This window comes from Idiotropiscis lumnitzeri, chromosome 3, assembly GCF_059441095.1.
Source record: "Idiotropiscis lumnitzeri isolate Australia: NSW breed Sydney's pygmy pipehorse chromosome 3, RoL_Ilum_1.0, whole genome shotgun sequence".
Lineage (NCBI taxonomy): Eukaryota > Metazoa > Chordata > Actinopteri > Syngnathiformes > Syngnathidae > Idiotropiscis > Idiotropiscis lumnitzeri.
Genome location: NC_142393.1, coordinates 11,087,912 through 11,109,284, shown reverse-complemented (window position 1 = coordinate 11,109,284; position 21,373 = coordinate 11,087,912). Strand labels below are relative to the sequence as shown.

At 38.0% G+C, this 21,373-nt stretch overlaps 1 protein-coding gene across 3 annotated transcripts in view; it reads left to right on the top strand.

Annotated features, from left to right (window-relative positions):
• LOC148339903 (regulator of G protein signaling 17-like) overlaps nt 1-21,373 on the top strand; it is a 33,482-nt gene that overhangs the window by 2,890 nt on the left and 9,219 nt on the right. For 2 of the 3 annotated variants that reach the window (XM_088289495.1, XM_088289494.1), the window contains exons 1-5: nt 11,414-11,524; nt 11,608-11,674; nt 17,037-17,206; nt 18,021-18,116; nt 18,824-19,058. In XM_088289495.1, the coding sequence (XP_088145621.1) occupies nt 11,496-11,524; nt 11,608-11,674; nt 17,037-17,206; nt 18,021-18,116; nt 18,824-19,058 (597 nt within the window). In that variant the 5' untranslated portion in view covers nt 11,414-11,495. Of the gene's footprint in view, nt 1-9,536; nt 9,648-11,413; nt 11,525-11,607; nt 11,675-17,036; nt 17,207-18,020; nt 18,117-18,823; nt 19,059-21,373 lie in introns of those variants that run through there. The other variant, XM_088289496.1, reaches the window with a different exon arrangement.

Here is a 21,373-nt window from a genome sequence, read left to right as displayed (position 1 = left end):
GCGCGCATAAGTGAGGCCGTGCTTTGAACTACCTAACTAGTAAAAAAAAAAAAGATACAAATAAAAATCATTCAGAGCTATGAACGCAATTAAATCAATTATAGCGTGTTACCTGCAGACCTTCAGAAACAACATTTTCCTCATAGTATTAACAATTTGGAACCCAGTTTCCAAAGTTTCAAAACAAACAGCCCGAGTTCAACAGTGTCAAAACTTGCTAAGTTGAGTAATGGGTTGTTTTTACCTCGGCTGTTCGGCAACTTGCTCACGCATGTTTTATTGTCACAACAGTTTTGTTGTATGACAGACTTGTCTGGCGTACTCCACATGTTGTAGTGTTAGAATTTATGTCACGGGACACAATGTGGTTGAGAGGGAGAGCGAGAATTACAATAACGAACAGCAAAAGCAGAGGTCGAGAAAGCAATAGCATCAGGAAATATTGGACGGGGTTTTAAAGGGGATAGACAGACAAAAAGAAAAAGGAAACAAATAAACAGTCGCAAAAGAAAACAATAGAAACTCAAACACCTGTTGATCGTTGGTTTGCAAGGGGATGGACCGGGAGAAGCGATGCCCCAATAGAAATAATAGTACCCTCTGATACTTAGATTTAGAAGCGATTGACAACTCTGACATTTGTGTGAACAATGTTATGTTGTGTTGTAGTGACAGATCTATCTGCTTTTTTCCGATTATGAGTAGTCACGGACGCTGATAACCGACATTTGGAGCCGATATTCGATTGTAGAAAAATAGAGTAAAATGGTGTCAAAATTTTGAACAATAAAGACTCCTAAACTTGGCTTAGTTTATATGACTTTAATTACATGTCTATTAAGCTACTAGTGATGAACAACATGTCAAAGCTTTTTTTAGATCTTAGAGAATAGATTGGCTGCCAACCAGTTCAGGTTGTACCCCGCAACTCCGCGACCCTTGTAAGGCAAGGCGGTTCAGATAATTGTTATATGGATGGAAAATAGACAACTTTATCATAGTAGACTGACATTTTTTAAAATTTGATCTGTCGCCTTACCTTCCTACTTGCTGAATCTCTCCCGTAGTGCGCGTGCGTCGAGGTAAAAAGCAAACAGGCATCTTACTGCTGATTGGCTGCACAAAGAACCAATTAGATGGTGCTGTGGGTGGGCCAATCTGCCTCTGCAGGTGGAGAAAGAAGCGTGCTGCAGTGAGCCAAAATCAACCAGCTTTTACTTTATCGGCTTCAAAAAAAAAAAATGGCAAATGCCGATAATCGGCAAAATGCCAAATATCGGCCCGGGCGATAATCGGCCTATCACGATTGTGTAGCCACCAAGTCTGGGACCAACGGAAACTTAATGGATTTCACTCCTGTTCGGCTATCTAAATGTCAAGGATACTGGGGAAAAAAATTGCGTAATGTGTATTTGGATTTCAGTGCATTTTACCATCATGTGTAGTGAAAATAAAGTCAAATCTAATTTAATTAAGTCTGTGACTACAACACAGAATGATGTTAAGTAACAAGAGTGAGGTCGCCCAAGCATTTGAAGTTAGTGCTTTGCTAACTTTGCTACCTTGTTTGCATTTCTTATCATCTGCTGGAGAGACTGTCACAAAACTACTTTCATGTTTTGACGTGCTCATTTCTGTACAAAAATCCTGAATTTATTTTTGTACTCTTGACTTGTATAACTAAATGTGACATTTAGCTTGGAGCCTCAAGATTTGTTTACTGCCTAGGCCTATTTGATTCTATTTCTGATTAAGCTAATTTGAACACCATTCCTGACTAAATTTATCCAACAGATCTTCTTATGTTAAAAATATGATCTTAACTAATTAACCTTCGCTATTTCGGAAGGTTCCCTCGCTTTGAGTCGATACCTCGTGACATAGCCCAACCACCCTAACATCAGCATTCCAGACAGAAAAGGGAACATGGCAAATCATGAATGATCTCAACCAAAGCTGACCAGCTTGGTCATAGAGCGTCGCATTACGTTGAATCAGTTTGGCTTTGCGGCCGACTATAAATACAGCGGCATGCTTGACACCTCTCATTGCATTAGCCAGCAAAATAGTTGGCAGAGCTCCCAACTTAATCCCAAATTCATTGACTTGTCTGAACATGCAGTCACATGCTGTGGTGTACTGTAAGCTTTTTTAAAAAAAAATATTAAAATGTGATTAGAGATTTTCTAATAATAATTTCAATTGATGGAAAATGATGCTTTACCAACATTATACATCTTGTTGAAATGCGCTATATAAATGAAGTTGTATTGTATTAATGTCTCAGAGTATAATCATTGTATCATCTGCGTGCAAAATATTTTTCATTTTACAGAAAGTCTAAACAGACTATGGTAGAGTTCGTCTTGATTGGGTTCAGAAAACCCAAACGTGGAGACCGTCACGTCACCGCAGTTAAAATCTTCACATCTTTGATTGATATTGTACTCCATGTGTTGAGAATCGTATCGAAATGTCTTTGGTGAAGAAATGCACATCCCAACTAAACCAATAAATTTAAACAGACATTTATTTTTGTGTTTGAAATTGCCCCACATGAAATATTTAATGGTTATTGGTTGGTTATGTAAAAAAAGGCAAACCAATTATTTATTATATTTTCACATTTTTATTTTTCTTTAAAACCCCTCCTTCGGGTCCCTGCGGTTAACTTGCAAAAAAAAAAAATGCCCCTCAAAATGAACGAAAGCGGCTCCTCAAATGAAATCAATGATAAGCAAACCTGCTTATCAAGGAAAAAAAAAATATCATAAAACAAAACTACGACCTATGTATGGGCTGTTAAATATCTATCACAATGAACGGTGCAAAAAGCACATAAGTAAAATAGTAATGCTTTTTTTTTGTCATTACCACTCTGATTTGTGGCCTACCAACAACGAAGTGAGATTTTTTTTTCTTTTTTTTTTTTTTTAGGTACCGTACCGTGTAAGTGTAGTTTGACTTTACAGTAACCTTGCAGGTGGTTGATGGCATGTTTATGTATAAACTGACACTGAAGCTCACAATTATGGCCTTCTTTTTGCATGTAAGAATGAATGCAACATAGCCCTTGTGACGCTGTTCTTCCTTTGCAAGTGACTTTTCACAATTCACATCTTCAATTACTTTATTGTAATCCAGTTTGCAATTGAAAAATGAAAAGGTTTGTCGTAAAAGCATAAATTTAAATAATTATTTGCGATGTTCATTCATTCCATGAAACACACACTAGAGACTCATTTTGTATAAAGTTGTATATAATTTATATATCTACCGCTGACTTGTTTTTATCCACTTAAAAGTTACAATGTGGGACATTTATCAAAATGTACGTTAATTGCGTTGGAGGGATATGGACTTGCGCGTGCTTAGGAAGCGACGGAAGGCATGCAAACCGGAACTGAAACAGTCCAACTGAAACATTTAAACGTGTTTCAAAAGCCGATCCACCACTAGTATGTACGTGCGCTTGGGAGTGCCAACACTCGCCCTACGGCAAGCAAGATGACTTAGAGAAGCGGGACCCAACTCGATGTTGATGACATAAATAAACACGCATGTAAATGACCATTTATCAAGTCGGAAAAAAATTATCGTGTCCATTTCCGTGTATAGTAATTATCATGAATAGTAATAATGTAATTAATTGCAATCAATGTAATTACATTGACTTCAAATCTTAATGTAAATATTAATGTTTTTACGAATGCACCTAGTAATAGCAAGTTTGTACTAATTGCAGCATTGGTTCTTTGGAGAAATCTTTCCAGACTAAAGAAAAATTGGTGCTGCGTGAAATCCTTGATTAATCAAAGTGAATCAAAAATCCAGTCGGGCCCATGTGTATCGAATTGAACCAATTTTGGAAATTTGAATCAATACCCAACCCTAATTGTGACAAGGCCTACTGTCTTCATTAATTTAAACATCTTCCAACAAAAAAAAAAATCCCAATTTCTCCTTCTGTATCTGCATACTGTCTGCCTCCACCACTTTTTTTTTTTTTTTTGCCCTAGCTTAAGCACCTGACACTGTGCTCTCCTCTTCTGTCCGCCTCGTGATAAATGCCTCATATTCTGTGTTGTGGTCTAAACTTAGGCTTTCACAAGGTTTGTTGTGTTGCCACAACTCCTTACAAACGCCGCAAAGCGCAACTCGGCTGTTTGTGTGGCTGAAATAGCTCCACACATGACTCATAAGACGCTTTGCCATTGTCTACTAGTTGACTAATATACTGAACAGTACGCTGCTGCACTTACGTATTGCGTAAAGTACTTACCAAGGCTGGAGGAAAAAGTAAAAAAATTGTTTAAGTTCTTTCTTTTGTTTTCCCGCGAATAATATACTGCATATTACTTCAAATGACTGAATATCAAAAGTATAGATTTTTTCATTTGTTCAATCGTGTTGCACTGCTCGTGTGAGCGTACTAAAATGCTCAGAAAATCCAGATCTGTCATCACAAATCTGGACTTGTGAACTAAAATTGTAAGCGCCAGTCAGACCTGTGTTCATAAATCCACAAGTGTTTTTTTTTTTTGTTTTATTTTGTTTTCCCGCTTCCTGTTGGTACACACTTCCTGTTCCTGAATCTTTCTTCATTGTGCCAGTCACTTACTGCTTCCTCTTTTTCTCAAGTTGTTGTCGTCCCTTCCTTCCGGCACTTGCTACATCTGTCTCTGCCTTTTTTTCCACTTCACTTTTGCATTCCTTGTGTCTGTCCTTCTCCATCTCGCTAAAATCAACACAAAAATATCTTTGTCATTGTAGACTTTGAGACATCAAAAGTAGAATTCCTTTGTTTTGCGGCTGTGAAGTCAAAGCTTGCTTGGCGATGCGAGGTGCTAGTGGTGGGGGGTGTTGAAGCGAACCAGCAAATTTGCCTATTGGGACATGGAATCAGAGGCATAACAGAGTGGAAACATCACCAGGATGAGGCAGCTGTGACCACACAACATTTTGCAACAAATTGTCTGAACGCTCGGAGCGGTAACATCTGTGTGAAAGGACAGTACAGACAAGCCATTGTCCCGCTTGGGCGAGCTCCGTCTGAAAGGCACAGAACAAATGACACCTCTAGGGCGAATACCACTATAAAGTGCTTTTGGTGTCCTCGTCAGAATCACTCAGTCATCAGGCAAAGCTCAAAATAACTTTTCTTTGAGGAGCAATTTTCCAATCAAAGACTTGGTTTGAGGAGCAATTTGCAAATTTTGAGGAGAAACGTTCAGGTTTTATTAACGCGACGGTTTTATGAAACACGTTTGACTGAATGGCCGACGCTATTGATTGATATTCCAGATTAAATAAAGGTTGAATAAATAAATCGAAGCAACACAACCCATTGAATAAAAAAACGGCTTCAGCAACCTTCACCCGAGCAGTTTGCATTTTAACTTGCGACATATTAGCACAACAGCAGCATTTCTGTGCGTTTTTAAGTTTAAATTAGCTAACTTGGAGTAAGTTTTGGAAGTGTTCAAACTAAAATGATGAGGTCACAAGAAGAAACAGTTGAAATGGTAAACTACATTAGATTCTGATGAATGTTTACATCAATTAGAGTTCAAGTGATTTGATGATTGACTTTTTAAGGACTTTATCTAGCTCAGGAAATTTTTATTGCTTTTATTTTGAAGTTGGCCCTCGGAAGCAATCATTGTGGTGGCTGATTTGACTTCGACATTTCAATTGGACGCCGGCCTGACCGCGGGCATGTTGCTTGACCGGCAGTATGCTCGGTATGCAATGCGGGAAAACAGAATCAAATCTGGTGCAAAATGTAACATTCTCAACTTGAATGCGCACCTGCGCACCACATACAGTCCCCTCCAAAAGTATTGGAACAGCGAGAATTCCTTTTATTTGTGTTGCATTTTGAAGACATTTGGGGGTCGCTGCTGGTGGAGTGATATACTTGCCTAACTTTGACCTGAAGTCCGTTTGGATAGGGTACAGGATAAGCGGTGTTGAAAATGACATGACTGACGACATTTGGGTTTTTGATCACAAGATGCATACCACGCAAAAGTTTTGAATGCAGCTTTTATTTCCTGGTATTTACGTCTAGCTGTGTTAAACAACACAGGACAGAGCACATTTTGTCTGAAGCCACCCACTTTTCACGTGAGCAAAAGTGCTGGAATTGACATTATTAAATTAACTTCAAGTGAATCACATTTAATATTTGGTGACATAAGCTTGACTTGCAATAACAGCATCAAGCCTGCGACCCAATGATTTCACTAGACTGTTACATTCTTCATTTGAAATGCTTTTCCAGGTCTTTACTGGAGCTTCTCTCAGTTCTAGTTTCTCCATCCAACCTTGTCTTCAGGAGGTAAAATGTAGGCTCTATTGGGCAGTGATAGACCGATTATCGGGGCCGATATTTGGCCTTTTTTTAAGGACAAATTTACACGCTGGTTTATTTTGGCTCACTGCAGCACACATCTCTCTCTTTCTCTCTCTCTCTCTCTCTCTGCTGTGCTGGTGGCCCTGTCTGCAGAAGCAGATTGTCCCGCCCAGAGCACTATCTGATTGGTGCCTTGTAGTCACTTGCACGACGGGAGAGGTCCCGCGAGCTTAGGAAGGAAAGGAAACAGACTTTGCCGAAATTTTAATAAATGTCAGTCTACTACAACTCACAAGTAATAGAAAACTATTTGCCGTCGTAAACTTCAAATACATGTTTGTTTTCATTGAATTGCAAGACATGCTCCTCAGCCTGAGAGCTCCATGCACTTTTTGTTCGACTTTTAAAACTAAGTTGTATATTTTCTAAGATCTAAAAAAGCTTTAACGTGTTGTAAATCACTAAATCTGTTTAATAAATATATGCTTAAAGGTATTTAAAGTTATGTTTTGGAGTTTTTACTTTTCAAAAATTTGACACCATTTTATCCCTTTTTTTAACAAATGAATATCGGCTTCAAATATCGGTTATCGGCCTCTATGACGACTAATAATCGGTATCGGCCCTGAAAAAAGCATATCGGTTTATCACTACTATTGGGTTTAGGTCCGGTGATTGACTTAGAAAGTCTTCCCCTTTTCCTTCCGTTGTTGTGTTGGCAGTGATTTATAGGCCGTTATCTTGTTGCGTGATTAAGTTTCTCATGATTAGTTTGGGTGCATTTTTATGAAAATTGCCAAACAAAATGGTTTCATTGACCTAATAATTCATTCCGCTGTGACCATCATGAGTTGTATCTTTGTGCCATTCCACTCCAAATAATACTTCAGGTCAGGCCTGTCAACCTGGCAGAGTTACGGGTCATAAATGTTCAGATTGCCGGTATCTTGATCAATGACTTCTTCATCGGTTTTCCACAATCTGTTCTCTTTTCTGTATGAATAGCGCCAAATTGGAAAAGGGGTCGATCCCAAATATTCCGGCATCAGAAGTAATATTTGAGCTGTAACAGAGTGTTGCACTGAAAGAAATGACACAATGTCTTAACACGTCACACTACAAGCTCGCACTGACGTCATTACTTGTTGGCCAACTGACTGTTCCAGGAGGTCCATTTTTGAAATAGTTTTTGTGCAATCATGCTCATTGACAAAAGCAGCAGCAACAAACAATTAGTGACAATCAAAGAAGTGCACAATACCTGTAGACAGTGCACATGCATCTCATTAGATTATGCATATGTACAGTCCAATAACGATAACAGGGCCCGGATTATAATACTTGTAGTTTCTTTCCTAGCTGGCAAAGTTTTTGAAATATTGAACAAACATGGCAACCATTTCTCTGATATAGGACAGAAACATCTAGTTGAAATTCATCACATGAGATATGTAGCATTGTTTCTTTGTGTCAACTAATACTCTTGATGAGTGACAAACATTCGGCTAATCTTGGTCTCATGCTCTCGGCGAGGAAGTTGAGGTGATCACTTGAGGGCAAATTCCAAGAAAAGTGAATGGTATCACTATCACCACAGGAAAGTTGCTGTCGAACAACACATCTACGAGCTTTGTACTCGTGATATGTTGACTCTGTTATTAAGCAAAATAATGTCAGCACACTTTAATAAACAGCGGCTGGCAGGATGTAGAAAATGCCACCACAACGATGACAGTATTTTTAAATTCATAGCTCTCTGACTCAAAATAGTTCCCGGTTGTTGTTTTTTTTTTTTACTCATTTTGCTAGCTTGTGGGTTTAAAATTTTCGCATTACGACCAAGACAATAAGCTTGTTACATGCGTCCACAGTCCGATGTAACGGAAAGAAGCCAGTGACTTTTCAAAATAAAATATTTTTCAGGCTCAAACAGTAAATAAACCAGAAATAATTCTTTTTTTCTTTTTCTTTTATCTGTGTGGTCCAATCCGACGTTGCCCGCGGACCAGTAACGGGCCGTGGCCCTGTGGTTGAGGACCACTGTGTTAAAGTAATGTATAATAATAAAATATGCTAAAAACATTTTAAAAAATTCTTTCATTGTATATTTGTCCGTTATTATGAGATAGTTTTTGAAACCTTTTCATATAACAATTTTTTGTTTAAAGGTAAAAAAAAGAAGTACCCTCATCTCAAACTCAAACACACACACACTCACACACACCCCCACACACACACGCGCGCACCCCCACGCGCACACACAAAAGTTGAATTCTGACACAATGCCGAGCAATAGCGGTCAATTGAGCTATATTGTGACCACTTATCTAATTAAGTCCCGGAAATGTTATTTGCCAACTAGTTTTGAGAGTGGGTGTATCCACAAAATAATCCCCATTTTTAGTAAATGTACTTGGAATTTTATTGTGTTTTTTTTTTCTGCTGTATGCATACTGTAATGTATTAGTTATATTTTTGTATCCTGAATACCCTGTGGATACCTTATTGCGTTGCTGTTATTTAGTCCCTAAAGTGGCTAATACTATGTTATGTGCATGATGTCATTTCAAATTACGCATATAATTCTTTTATATTCCGTGGAACCTTTAAAGTTTAACACCCCTTTGGTTGTAAAACGTAGACCTTTTTTTTCAAATTATTTTATTTGACCAAATGTTTCAGGAGAAACAAGCCTTAAGTCGTGCACAACTTTGGAGTTCTAACTAACTGACTGAGATGAATTAGTCTCAAAAAGGTGCAGAGAAGAAAAATTTTCACTAAAGAAGAAGAAAGAATATCCAAGTTAGCTGAAGTGAAGTTATAAGGGTCAAGCTTCATAATACAGGTCGTCACTTGTTGTCACGGTTACCACTGGATTTTATGATTGTTTTTGTTTTAATACAGTGTTAACAGTGGTCAACTTGTTTTTATTTGTAAAGGGATGTTAAACATGAAGCATATTGTAGAGAGGGAACAATTTTACTCACACTCACTTATGCTCTTTCTCTCTGTTTGTGTTTTTTTTGACACATTTTGTGGCTGCCACGTTCATCAACTAACGTTCATGTAATTTTCTTTTCTGTATAATTTTACGCTTTCATTTCCTTTCTCACCAATCCATGCTTTAATATACTTATTATATTTTGTGTGTGGTGTGCGTGGGTGTGACTTTATAAAGAAGAGGTTCGAGACCAAAGGGGGGATGACATGCATGTGCCCGGCCTGCTAACATCGCTGACGACTCGCACGCAGCCCCACCGGCCGCCCTCACGACATGACGGACATGCTGGTAAACATTTTCTTTCTTTTCAAGTGGTTTGATTTACACAATTTTTTTTTTTTAGCGCCCTCCCTTGTATAAGCGTCTAATCTCATTGGACAAGTCAGTGTTTGTGATATTTTTACCTCTTTTCTATGTTTATCCACCCTACTACTGTAGAGACCCAGATTTAATTTTAAGGAAGATGGATTTGGTGGAAAAGAGAGTGCTTTATTAGTAAAGTCTTTGCATATTTGTTTCCCAGTGTATTAAATATGATTTACACGTTGGGAGAGAAAAGGAAGAAACACCACCATCTGGTAGGGCACAGAGCTTAATGCTGAGTTGTGTGTGGATAAGACTAATCCTTCCCGTCAACACCATATCGCCATGCCTTGACATGAAAATTGTCGGTTTGAAATTTGCATATTACGACCAAGACAATAATCATGTTACATGCGTCCACAGTCCGATGTAACTTTTCAAAATAAAACATTTTTCAGGGTCGAACAGTAAATAAACCTGAAATACCTCTTTTTTTTTTTTACATGAAAATCATGTAAAATTTACCTGATCATTCTAGGCAGGAAAGGAATTATAAAATAAAGGGTAGCTTGTACATGACGATTATTTTGTCGATTAGTCAATGAATTGGATTAAAAGACATTTTAATGTCAAATTGACAGCGTAGAAAATGCACACTCATAAATTCATTACGATTCAGTGTTACGTGACATGTCAAATAATAGCCAAAATGTTGATCGTTATATTCCAAAATAGAAGCAAATGTTCAACACAAAGATCATCAGTCTGATTGTATGGAGGACTGTTGAAATCTGAGAATATTTACTGTTGTGCAGACGAACTTATGAGGATTTGTACATTTAAAGGTATCAAGACGATTAATCGAAAAATAACTCTAAACTAATTGGATAATCGCTTAGATATCTTAATCGCTGCATCTCTAATGAGCACGAACGCTTAAGCATTAAAACAGCATTGGCTTTAAAAAAAACATACCAAGCAGAAGCCAAACTTTAACTGATTTCTTTTCCCATGCTCTCCATTTGTGGCTCGTAAGTATGACAGATTATGTCACAAGACAATACACAGTGCACAGAAATGTTTTCAAGGATGCTATAGAGAGTGACTCAACGGAGGCGGAGTTTATGAGCGCTTGTAATGAGGTGAAATAATTAGATAAGGAAGTGGTTAGAGACAGTTAGACAGCCTGGAACAAAAACGCCTTCAGGCAAAAGATGGGCCGTTCCATGTGGATGTTCAGGAATTGTATCGCGGCACGGCTCGGTCTGTTTACCCCTCGAATAGTGGGGTTGGCTATTTAATCCAGCCTGAAACATCAGCTCCAATAATGCAAGAATTTTTATCTGTTTTATATGTTTAGCTGATTGGTGCTTTTTAATGAATCACCATTTTATGATTTCATACTAATTAGCGCAATTACTGCAAAAAAAAAAAAAAAACTCACAACAGGCTGCACCTATGCAAACTGTGCAGAACTGGACCAGGCTGGGCCGCTTTTAAACGTCATCATGATGCCTGAAGTGTGAATTTGTCTCTGATCAGCTTTGAGACGTTTCAAAAGAGCGGGGAAACAAGTCGAGACTTGAATTCGCTGGAGTTGTCGGGGTGCAGATGCCGTGTCTGATTCATCAAGTTTCACAGCAAAACCAAGAAGTGTCACAATCAACGCCATCCTCTGTACACCTCCCTCCCCCAGATTCTATTTCCTGTCTGCCAACTCTCAACGCTTTTTCACTACCTCCCTTCCTCCTTCGCGCAATGAAGACATGTTGACTGTAAGAAGTCTTGGTAGTTTGTCGACAACTGCGACGCAGAGCTTAGTTTTTGAGTTTCATGGTCCACATTAACGCCTCTTCTCTTTGGTGAGCTATCCTGTTCATTATTCGTATAAGTGGAAGGTTTTTGGTTCTGATTGACTTGAGCTAATTTCCCGCACTGATTGAAGGCTTTCTCTTGGTGACCCAGGTGCACTGCAAAGATTGTCTCCTCATTTGTTATTGAAAGACGTACAGGTATGATCCTCCTTCACCCTCCATCTGTAAAACTCAGGGAACGTGTGAGTTTTAGCAGCAATGTGATCTCATTGCTTTATTAGCTTTAATTCCCAGAGGTTCTTTAATCACATTTCGCTGTTATATATGATTTTTTTTCTATTATAGCACAAATGAAGCATAGAGATTTTTGAGGGGGAGGGTGAGCTCGGTAAGCAACAGGTGTATAATGGATTTTTAATTATAACTTTAGTTAGTTTTTATTTCATTTTGACTTTTCTTTTTTAAATTCGGTTAGTTTTAATCAGTTGTAGAACAGATTTGTTAGTCATCCTTAATTTTTTTTAAATGCTTTGTTTTAGTTGCGTTTTTATTAGTTTTAGTATGAGTTTTTTATGTATGGAGTATTTGTTGAGTGCAGATAAAAAAAAAAGTTATTAAGTCTTGTGTAATAAAGGAAACTACTTTTCAGATGACTGTTTAACCTTTCTGCTGTAAGTATGTGCAGAATTATCGCCCCAAAAATGCATTTAAAATGAACCTAAAAGCTAATTTATGATGTTGAAATAGATGAAAATGAAGGACATTTTCTCTAAAATCAAAGTTAGTTTTTGTTATTTTTATAAACATAGCAGTTTCAGTGTTTGTTCAAAGCATTTTTGTTTTTATTTTACTTGGTCTTTATTTTGTGAGTTTAAAAACTACAATAATTTTGACATGCAAGGGCGTGAGGGATACTGCAGGTGGAGGGTTGCGGTATTGAAAGAACCGTTTTAACATCCATTTGAAAAGAGGTCTCAAGAAGACCATTACGGTGGATGAAAACAAATGTTATGCTCAGCAGTTTTCGTGCAATTGTGTAGTGTTTGTTTAGCTGACATCAGCAACTACTTGCCAGTCATACATAAGTGCTTTCACTGTTTCGGAATGTCTGCGTGAACGAGAATCGTTTTGAAAACAATGCCAAACGTACGTAAAAAATAAAATAAAATAAATAAATGAATAAAAAAAAAACAACACTTTTTTGGGGGTGTTGCGCACTTTTAATGATTATGTAAGTCTACTATTGCTGCACCTGTGGGGTGGTTTTTAGTTTCGTTTTTGTTTAGTTAAGTTTGGATGTAATTGTGTGTGTCTGTACACAAAAACTTTTAAAGAGATGAAAAGTGTGTGAGATGAAGGTAAAGAAGCTCTAAATCAGTGTTCAACATGTTTCGGTATGTTTTCAACTAAACTGGGGATCGGAACCACTGGAAGGTACCCGTGGAGGGTTTGAGCGCGGGCCTCAAAAACCACTGATTTTGTGCACCAGGCAATCTATGAATAATTATTCCTTTAGACAAAAGAAGAATTATTTAAATTACAATTTAAAAACCCTGTAAAGTCAATTTAGGGATTTGTTTGTAAACGATATCAATCCATACTAGCACTCTTGAAAAACAACTGCACAAGAAATGACGAAAACACTAAGATGATGACTATACTTTGTATTTTCTCAGTCTTTAATTCTTGTTTTTAAAATTTATGCGTTGTTATCATTTCTGGTCAAACATTTAAAAAAAATTAACTTTGATTTATTTGTATTCAATTATTTTTTTGTTTATTTGTTTTAAATGTCAGGGTGTCCCCCGCCTACTGCCCGAAGATAGCTGGGAGAGGCTCCGGCACCCCCCGCGACCCTAGTGAGGAGAAGCGGTATTGAAAATGGATAGATGGATGTTTTAAATGTGTTTGTCAAAGTTTGTGTATAGAACATAAAAGTTTAAATGACTTAATATGTCAACATTTATTATCACCAAAACCCAAAAGTACCAAAAATTGGTATCATTGAGTTGCAGTGATGAATTGCAGATAGCAGGAATCGGAATTGCGCAAATTTTAATGTGAAAGGTACCCATTCCAACATCAACAGGACAGTTGTGTCCCTCAGTCGGTTTGTAGAATGTGAGTACTACAGGTGATAAAATCTCAAACTGGTTTGCGTTTAAAACTAACACTTCTAAAATTATAGTGTGCGTCTTCCAGCCTGTATTTCAAACTGATGTGTGTAAGAAACTCTTGTTTTATTAGGTTTTTTTTTCACATTTTGATGGAAGTGATAACATATCTACTGACGTAGGATATACAGTCACGACGACAAAATATGACACAAATCTGTTTCCTTCCTACTTTGTCCATGATTTGGCAATGTGGCAAGTTGGCAACTTCTGTCCCTCCCATTCATTGAGATTGAAACACACAGACTCTTGTTGGCAAACAAGCGCAAGATTAACCACCACTAATAACTCAAATTAATATTTGAAATGAACACTGAATTACTTTAGATCATGCGCATGTGTGCCAACTGTCAAGTTGTAAGGAAAAAATAAAAAAATTGGAGAAGTAGGGAAACAATAATTTCAGTGACCACAAAACGGCACAAATGAGTATCCATCCATCCATTGATTTTCTTTACTCCTTATCCTCATTAGAGTCGCGGGTGTGCTAGAGCCCATCCCAGCTGACTTGAGCCCAGAGGCGGGGTGCAGCCTGGACTGAATGCCAGCCAATCGCAACACAAACGAGCAAAGAATGAAATCTGACTTTAAACACATCTGCACATGCATCATTGAATATTCAGAGACTTGAAACATGAAAACAATCTGCTCGGGGATGCTGGTTCACTTCAAATGTATTCAAATTGAACTTTTAAGTTTTCTCTTGCAAATACTGGAAATTGAATTCATTCAAATTAGGGTTTTTTATTGTTGTCACTTGGTATAAAATGCTTGGAACAAAATAGTGAGAGAGTCACCGGACTAGCAAATTTATAAGCGATATCATTAATAGTCACGTTTTGAATTCCTTCACATGCCCACCTGTGCATGGATTTTAGGATGGAAATGACTCTTCAAGTTGGTCATGTTTCTGCATTCATTCATAAAACGGCTTTGTAATTTTGTTCCCATATCATTCTGATTAGTTCTCATGTCAATTCCTCTTGCCTCTTCAAGAGAAAGTTACGTTGGATTGGTTCCCATTGCTGGTATTCGTTTACATCTGGTTTTTATTCATTGACAAAAAATGTCAATGCATTTCGTCATGTGTTTTTTTTCTCGCAAATTAGGGCTGCACGATAAATCGAAATCTAATTGACATTAAGGTTTGACGTCGTGCGATTATCTAATCGCAAGACAGTGAGGTTTTGTATTTTTTCCCCTCTCCCCCAATCTTTGGCGTTTGAGTGATAGATGAATTAGCCAACCAGTATTGTCAATGCTCGGGCGGATTAAACAAAAATTAACCGCATCAAAAAAAAAAAAGCATCCGATCCAGAGGCAACACGACCAACGTATTTCAGCGTTTAAAACACCAGCACCAATTTGAGTTAGAAGCCTGTCAAACAGATTTGAAATAAACAGATGAAGGGGATGCAACAACTAGCGGTCATTCACGTGCTAAGCTAAGATCGCTAACAGTAGCATTCATGTTAAGAAAAAAAAAGAAACGGATAACAGCTGCATACGTTTTAACGCGTAAAATACAAAAAACGTAAATCGAATTGTAATCGCAATATTGGTCTGAATAATCGCAATTTTCTTTTTCACAATTAACACTGCTTAATTGCACAGCACCTGTTGTAACCTCATTAGATTGGACATGATTTCAAAAGGCACCCACCCCTAATTGACAGACCTGCAGGTCAGAGCGTGCGCCCAATTGTGAAGTCAGTGGAATTGTCTCGAGACCTCTCAGACAGGATCGTCCTGAGGTAATATCTGCAAAGGGTAAAGAAAAAAAAATCCCATTCAGAAGAGTGGCCTCCATCATCCATAAATAGAAAAAGGTTGGAACCACGACTGCTTCGCGTTAATCAGTTCCCGATATGTTGCACTCCAATTTCATAGTTTTTTTGACCCGCGTACTGAACACATGCTTTGCTGTGTTTCCAATCACATGTAGATGCAATAAAAAAGTAGTTTCAACGATTAGAACATAGTGTGAGGTGTATTTTCCTGAGTAGAAGAAGCACCTGTGGCTAAAGCCAAACTGTGACAGGGTTTTGACTTTTTGGACCCGGATTTGCCACATCTGCTATCACTGACGTGTGCACGCACAAACTAAATTAAAAGGCTACAACAGGTTGTTGATGTGTCAAAATCAATCTTGACTGCAATGGAGTTGAACTGACTTTTGAATTTTTGCTGCGCTTGAATGTGTGTTATTACAAAGTCGTACTAATGTAATCACAGTTAATCAGATTATTTTGCGCAACCAAATCCTGTTACACGCACACATTCGTGGACTTGGAAAAGCTATGCCGTTCTTTCGTCACTGTAAGCCGTTTCATTTTGAGTTATTTAACTTTGAATTTGGGAAATGGATATTATTAAGTCCGCTTTCTCTGCGTTATCACCCAAAACTGTCTTTCGAACGGCAAACACCACAAACGCACGTACAAACATACAAAAGAGTCAAACATAAGCAGAAAAAAGCCTTCAACATTTGTATGTGTCTGTATGCGCGTGTTCGCTTGTGTGTGATCACAGCTCAATCACATGATGCATCACACTGTCGTTCTCTCACTTCCTCTTCACAACATGTCTCCCTCTTCCTGATCATTTCTGCAGGCGATCTATGTTAACATTTCTTATATTTTATCCTACATCATGTTATTCACGGCGTTGGGAGTCGAGGCGACGATTTGAAAATGTTTTGCTTGTACTGGGATGGGTTATTTAAACACAATTTTTCATAAGAGATACTGGGGTGGCAATTCACCACGCACTTTCTAATCAGATGCATGACGGAAATGCTATTTTAAATATGGACAAAATACATGCATATGTACAAAATACATGATCTTTACATATATATATATATTTAATTTTTGAGCATATGTTTTGTCATTGAAAGATCCACTATCCTAACCAAACAAAAAAAGGTTTGGCGTAAATAATAAAATAACCATAAACTCTTTTTTTTCCAGTGCGAAGGGCTGTCTCACTTAAAAAAAAAAATTTTTCATTCAAGGATGGCACAAAACTCTTGAACGAAAAAACCATCATTAAGTGCAGCACCGCGTTCTCGCAAAAAAAAAAATCAACTCACTCGAGATTTTAATAACGCAGATTTTACATCTAATTTCAAATGCATTAAAAAATATTAGTTAGATTCACATTGCAGCACATTCATGGACGTATATTTGACTTGACTAACAATTGTCCCCTCGTGGTTGAAGCCAGAGGGTAGCCGTCTTACGTTGCCACTGATGCTGTCAAATTGTGTTAATCTTTTCACTGAAAACAGTAATGTAAGGGAAACCTAACTTTACGTCACTAACATGGGAAAGCCAGATGTTCATAAAAAGTCCAAATGTATGACAACCTCTCTGTTTCTATAGTACACAGGTCCGATCCCGGCCGAGCGAGAGGGTGAGCTGGCCATGGGGGTGGGTCGCAGCGAAACCTCGCCGCTGAGCGGGACAGCGGTGAAAGGACTGAATACGACCCAGAATTCCCAGCGGCCGAGCGCCTGCTGCTTCTGCTGGTGCTGCTGTTGCAGCTGCTCATGGTAGGGCACAAAAAGTACACATGAACATTCTTATTCTATTGTTTAAATGTTACTCTCGACGAATGGAAATGCTGGCTCCCCCTAGTGGGCCGCAAAGTTTAGTTGTATTTAACTTGAATTCAATACAATTGTATTCAATCTTCAAATATCTACCAAATTTTTATAATCTGAGATACAATTCTAGACATATTTTTCACACAGATTCCGAATCTGATCTAGTTTTTTTCCTGTAGCCCATAAGGTTTTAATAATAATAATAATAATTTAAATAAATTATTATTAATAATATGTATTGATGGGAAAATGAAGCTTCATGAAGCGTACGTTCAGGACGCCATCTCTGATGAAAATTTATTACTGACTAGTGTTATTTAAGTTGTTTCTTTTTTTTTTCAAATTTTTCTATCCTTAAGCAATGTTAATGTTCAAACTGTGTGTTATGTTACAGTGGCTTACAATAATATTAAATATACTTATTAACAAATAAAACCTCTGTCTCGTTTTTGATGAACACATAGGGCTGTTGTGTTGCGGTGTTGTGATGTTGGTCACTTAAAATAAAATAAAAAAATAAAATATGTACTTGCATAGCGGATTCAAAATTGTGAGTGACAAGAAAGTGGAGATTCGTTTTTTCCTGCGGACATTTCTCTCACACGCCCTGCTGTCTGTTAACACAAGCGTGGTGGGTGTTGTCAGTGCATGGTGTAGTAACATCCGTGTGTGTGGTTATGTGTGTTTAAAGTTCTGTCATCAGTGTGTGCGTGCGTGTGTTGTGTGTGTTTCCTGTCTGAAAGGCATCTTATCATGTCAGTCTTACCATCAGGAATAAAGATGAGAGGAGCAGGCGTAGGAGGAAGAGGATATCACAGGACAACAAGATGGAAACAATACCAAACTGTGAAGCTTGGTGAGTCCACTCTGAACATGCTAATGTGACACATCAACTCCCTAACTTTGTTAATCGGGCAAAGAAACAAGTCATTGCATACATCTGGATATAGGTGCAAATAACAAGAATTAAATTTCACCATTTGGTGGAAGCATCCCTTACCGGCATTGTCAGCCTGTTCATCAGCTTCCACAAATCATAAAGTGGCAGGCTAACTAATAAACACACAGACGGCAAAACAAGTCACAAGTTAACGAGTAACAGTTTGGCCTTGGCAGAGGTCTGTGTTCCAATGAGTGATTGTCAAGTCATCGTCATTTTGTTCATTAGTGCGCACAACACGTCATTCTTGATGGTGGTGGGTGTCTAAAAATAAAAAAAAAAAGGTGATAGTTATTTAATATGATGTCAGTTCCATGCACTGACATTTCCAGATCTCAACAATCAGATTCAAATATTAGAAGATAGTTATGAATCGTGGGTTGTCAACCTCCGTCGTAGCGTTATCATGGTAGCAGAATTCGGACTTTGATACTTGCAGAAATTACCTGAGTATTATTCCTGAAAAAAAAAAAACAGTTTGGCCTTGGTGGAGGTCTGCGTTCCACTCAGTGATATTTAAGTTCTTTGTCATTTTATTTATTAATGTACAGTCCCCCTCACACTTGAAAAATGGTTAACTATTCAAATAGTAGATAACCAAGTGTTTTTTTTTTTTCCACTAGCACTAAACCTTCAGTGGAGGAAATGCAGCTCTGGTCTCAGTCCTTTGACAAGCTGATGAGGAACCCGGCGGGACGCAATGTTTTTCGGGAGTTTTTGCGCACGGAGTACAGTGAGGAGAACATGCTATTCTGGCTGGCGTGTGAAGACCTCAAACAGGAAATGAACAAGAAAAGCATAGAGGAGAAAGTGCGCTCCATCTATGAGGACTATATTTCCATACTGTCGCCAAAAGAGGTAGGAAAGTTGGCGAGACATAATTGTTCTCGTGATTGTGGCAAGCATTTGTAATATTCTGAACAAAATAGTTACCGTAATTTCAATCTCGGCATGGAGCTGTTTTTTTGTTGAGTTTGCATGTTCTCCGTGTGATTGTGTCAGTTCTCCACACAACTCCAACTTCCTCCCAAATGGAGAAAGTTTTACTGGTGGTGGCCCGGGGTTCAGTTAGGGGGCGGAGCTTATGAAGACATCATGTTTAGAATGTTACAATTTTTGGAATAAACCCATGCTGTGTCGAAAACGCAAAGAGGAATACAAGTCGGGAAAATGGGAAAATGCAAAAATCAGCAGAAGTTGCCAACTGAGGAACTTTACAAAACCTGGTGAAAGCCCATCGATGGGAAACAATGAATGTCGGAAAAAAAGTTCTGAATTCCATTCGTGCAATTTACATCCAGATTTGATAAACGATTCAGAACAGAGAACCTTTTGTTTGAAGCCACCCACTTTTCGAGTGAGTAGAAGTATTGGAACAGACATTATTACATTTCCTTCCTTGCAATAACTGCATCAAGCCTGCGACTGAATAACTTCACCAGACTGTTGCATTTTGAATATGAAATGCTTCTCAAAGCCTTTACTGCGGCCTCTTCCAGTTATTGTTTGTTTCTGGGGCTTTCTCCCATCAGTCTCCAAAAAAATGCATGCTCTATTGGGTTAAGGTCCGGCAATTGACTTGGCCAGTCTAAGAACTTCCATTTCATCCCCCCTGACGAACTCCAAAAGGGTTTTGTAGACTTCAGTGTGGCATTATCTCCACCATGCTTCACAGTTGAGCTTTTTGTTTTGTTTTGTTTTTTTTGGATTGTAAGCAGATCCTTTCTTTCTCTCTACTTTGGCCTTTCCATCACTTTAATAGAAGTTAATCTTGGTCACATCAGCCTCTAAAACTTTGTGGCCCAAACTTTTGTGGCTCATCTCTGTACTTCTTTGCAAAATCCAATCTGGCCTTCCGATTCGTTTTGCTGATGAGTGATTTGCTTCTTGTGGAATGGCATGTATAATTCTTCTTTCAAAGCCTTTATTGCCTATTGCCATTCTTATGGAAGACAAAGAACTTAAAATCCACTTGATTTCACTTTACTCCACCTGCATTTTTTTTCTTTAAAGAGGGGATTAGGGTAGAGTGAATTCAAAACAGGTGATGAAAATGTTCAGGCAAATAATATCACAAGCATTGGAATTTAGAATTTAGTCATTCATTACTGAGAGATTCATTGCCTAGAGTAGCGGTGGTAATTTGCATTTGATGTGGGTGGCAGTTGCCCGCAGATCTGCCTGTACAAAAAAAAAAAATTATACATATATATATATATATATATATATATATGTATTTTTTTTTCATGAACATATTTGTTGAAGAATTTACAGAACAAATTAGGTTTACCTGGAAAGACTTAATTCTTACTCTTAATTTTGTTTTCAACTGTGTTTTCTGTGTGTGAGTGTGTGTGCACATGCATCTGCGTGTGCGGGCACAGGAAGCTGTAAATAGTTGCTGTCATGGCCCTCTGGCATTAGAGCCTTTTTATAAACACATTCACAGACTCGACTGTGTAGATGCCTGCTTGGTTTTCTGTCTGCACGTCTGACCTTGGTTTATTGACTGTGCGTGAGCGTGTGCATGTGAGTGTGTGTGTTCATCTCCTTCCTAAATAGGAGCAAAGAGAAAACATAGGAACATAACATAAGATTGTTCTATAAATAACCCCTGAGTGGAAGAGGGAAGTATCTCTGACTATGTGAATTGTAAATGGATGCATTCATGCGGCGATGAGAGATTTTCATGGCAAAGCGTCAACATCAAACTTAACTCATTCAATACCATTGACGGATAAATACGTCAAAATCCATTTTTTTTTTTACTAGGCTGGTCGTGAATGAGTTAAATGCATGTGTTTGTCATAGTATATTGTATGATTTGTCTAAGCGAAGATGCATGGAAATGGTTCTATTCGCCATGTCTGTTCCCAGCGGTCCTGTTCAGGTGAAGGAGGGTAAATCCAGATTTGTCATTATTTATTTAGATTTTTTTTTAAATTATATTACCAATTTATTTTTATATATGTAACATCTTTATTTTTGTTAGATATGAGTTCATGTTGTTGAATTATCAACACGAGTGAGGAGGTACTCAGTTTGTCAAAAAACATTTGGGGTGTACACTAAAAAAAAAAGTGATGAACCACTGGTGTAATGCGCCAATAAATATTGCATTTTTTTCCCATTCCTCTCATTCTGGAATGAGCATTCTTTGTCTACCAGTTGCA